Source organism: Suncus etruscus, chromosome 1 (assembly GCF_024139225.1).
Source record: "Suncus etruscus isolate mSunEtr1 chromosome 1, mSunEtr1.pri.cur, whole genome shotgun sequence".
Lineage (NCBI taxonomy): Eukaryota > Metazoa > Chordata > Mammalia > Eulipotyphla > Soricidae > Suncus > Suncus etruscus.
In genome coordinates, this window is record NC_064848.1 from 76711515 (window position 1) to 76714868 (window position 3354).

At 33.4% G+C, this 3354-nt stretch overlaps 1 protein-coding gene across 1 annotated transcript; it reads right to left on the minus strand.

Moving 5' to 3' along the window:
- Positions 1 to 957, minus strand: LOC126004444 (olfactory receptor 13C2-like). The gene has a single exon (XM_049770877.1). The coding sequence runs from the start codon at positions 955 to 957 to the stop codon at positions 1 to 3; it is 957 nt and encodes a 318-aa protein (XP_049626834.1).
- Between the last annotated feature and the right edge of the window lie 2397 nt (positions 958 to 3354).

Here is a 3354-nt window from a genome sequence, read left to right on the forward strand (position 1 = left end):
TTACTTGCCAAAGAATATCCTATGAAATAAATGTTTGACTGCTTCTTTCACATCCTTGTTTCTTAAACTGTAGATCAAAGGATTCATCATGGGAGTCATCACCCCATAGAACAAGGAAATAAGCTTATCAGTAGCATCCAAGTCCTCTGAATTGAGTGTCTCATTAGACTTGGGCTTCATGTACATAAAGAGAATGGTCCCATAGAATATTATCACCACTGTCAAGTGAGATGAACAGGTAGAAAAGGCTTTTTTTCGCCCCTCAGAAGTGCTTATTTTGAGGATACTAGATATAATGAAAGAGTACGAGACAATGATTAATAATAGTGGTGTCAGTATGAGTATAGTTACAGCAACAAGCATGATGAATTCATTACTTGAGATGTCAGCACAGGCCAATTTCAACACAGCCAGAATCTCACAACTGAAATGGTTGATGATGTTATTCTTACAGAAAGGCAATTGCATCACAAGAGCAGTTTGTACAGTAGAATCGACGAGGCCCATGATCCAGGAGCTAGCTGCCATGAGCACATAGGAATCCTTGCTCATGATGACAGGATATCTCAGAGGGTTGCAGATAGCCACATACCGGTCAAAGGCCATCATGCCCAGAAGCACACATTCTGTTGTCCCCATGGCCAACCCCAGAAACATCTGCAGTGCACAGCCAGTGAGGGAGATGGTCTTTCTTTCTGAGAGGAAGTTCACTAGTGCAAGAGGAACGGAGGTGGTGGTGTAGCAAATGTCCAAGAAAGAGAGGTTTCCCAAGAAGAAGTACATAGGTGTGTGAAGGTGGGAATCTAAGATGCTGATTAAGATAAGGGTGCCATTTCCCAGAAGGGTGACCATATACATGATTAAGATGAGGACAAAAAATACTATTTCAAGTCTTGGGTAGCCAGAAAGACCCTTTAAAATGAATTCCACAATATTGGTTTGGTTTCCCAATTCCATTTTATTTCTTTTATCTGTAAAATTCAAGTAATTTTTTAAAAGTTTCTTTACTAGGCGCTAGAAAGACAATACACAGGTAAGACACTTGATTTGCATGTGACCAATAGGGATGTGATCCCCAGCATCTCATGTGTTTCCCAGAACATCACCAGAGGTGAATGATTCCTGAGTGCAGAGCCAGGATGAATCCCTGAGAATCACTGGTTTGGCCCTAAAACAACAAAAGGTTGGTGGCAAAGCAGTAGGGCGTTTGCCTTGCACATGACTAACATAGGACAGACCATGGTTCGATCCCCTGGCGTCCCATATGGTCTCTTAAACTAGGAGCGATTTCTGAGCTCATAGCCAGGAGTAATCCCCGAGCATCACCAGGTGTGGCCCAAAAAACAAAAAAGAAGAAAAATAGTGAAGGGAAAGAATAAGTAAGGTGAGCAAGGAAATAAAAATGTAAGCTATAATAGAGGGAAGATATATCTTTTATGCAGAACTATAAATTTTGTGAGTTTTTTCCAATACAATGCTTTACACCCCACAATAATGATCTTTCAGAGATTTTAGGACTAATAAAATTAATCAAAATCAGGTTCAAATTCAAGCTTGTTCCTGGTCCATAATTTTGATGAACTATAAAATAAATAGAGGATATAACACTTGCTCAGATTGCAAGGATAACCTGTCTTAGGTCAGTTACACTCAACATTATTCCATTCCATATTAAAACACCAAATTAAATCTGTCAATGCAATGGAAATGTGATTGACAAGAGTATATTGATGGATGTGTCATTCAAAAGGTGTAATTAATCCAGAATCCAGAATCAAAAGTCTTCTTATTATAACTTATGCTAATATTACATTGTATTTATATTATGTAATATAGTATTATCATATATAAATATATAAATATAATGTTTATATCATTATAAATATAATTAATTATATGATATATAATAATTATATAATGTAATTAATGGTCATCTTATTGTTATAATTATAACAATAAATAACAATAAGTAATAAATAACACTAAATATAATTGTTATAATTTTAATTATATCATTATATTATATAACAATAAATTCTGTTATGTGATATAGATTATAATAGTTATATTATGACTTACAAATGTAATGGAAAAAATAATATTTAAATGGTTCTCATTTTCATCAGTATGAAAATAGGTCGGGGCTGGAGAGATAGCTTGGAGGCAAGGCATTTGCCTTTCATGCAGAAGGTCATTGGTTCAAATCCCGGTATCCCATATGGTCCCCCAAGCCTGCCAGGAGCGATTTCTGAGCATGGAGCCAGGAGGAATCCCTGAGCACTGCCGGGTATGACCCAAAAACAAAAACAAAAACAAAACAAAAACAAAAAACAAAAAAACCACATAGGTCTATAAATTTATCACTACTATGAAGACAAACTCTTAAATAAACCCCAAATAAGAGATTTTTCTATTTCTTTATATTCATACTTTTCATCAACTTATATCCCACTGGAAAAAAGTCTATATGCTTTCTATCCATGAAGTTCTATATTTTTCAGAATGTCATCTAAATGGAATCATATGAACCACTGGTTTCTGCTTTATCTTCAACTTAGCAAAAAGTTTATGATTCATCCAACTAATTATTACTAAGTAGTATTCTTTACATGGGTGTACTACAATATGTTGATCAGTTTATTTACTGAAGACATTTATTTATAATGTTTTTCTATTAAACCAAGGTTATCTTGAGTATTTGATGCCAAATTTTACATTTTTATTTTATAAAGTCAAAAACACAGAAATAGCCTATGAGATATCATGCAATTAAATTTTTTGATTTTATATGAAACTGCCAAGTAGTTTTCTAAGGAATTTGTATCACTTTTGCTTTCCAACCACAAATGTGTAAGATCAATAGCTTATGGACATGGATATAGCTTAGTGATAGAATAATCTCTTAAGAATATGAAGCCCTGGATTTTAACCCTGGCTTCTCAAAAGAGTTATTTATAATCCCACCAATACTTTTCTTATTATAAATATGTACATATGCATAAATATATGCACACTATGTTTAAATATGTATACATATCTATATATTTATATAGAGATATAAATTATATATGCTTTTCACATTTCAAAAGATAAGTGTGGTATATTAGAATATTTTAAATTTCCATTTCCTTAATAACTATTATTCTCTTTAGTGAAGTGTTACTTTTGTAAATTGTATATTTCACCTATTTTACTATTGATGACATTTGAGATAATTCTCTGTATTCTGATTACAAATGCTTTAGAAGTGACTTTTATATGTTTACAAGTTTATGACGTCTTCTTATTCTCCTGATGATACGAAACTCTTCAATTGTCAATCAATTTAGTTGCTGAATCGGATCAATTCAGAGG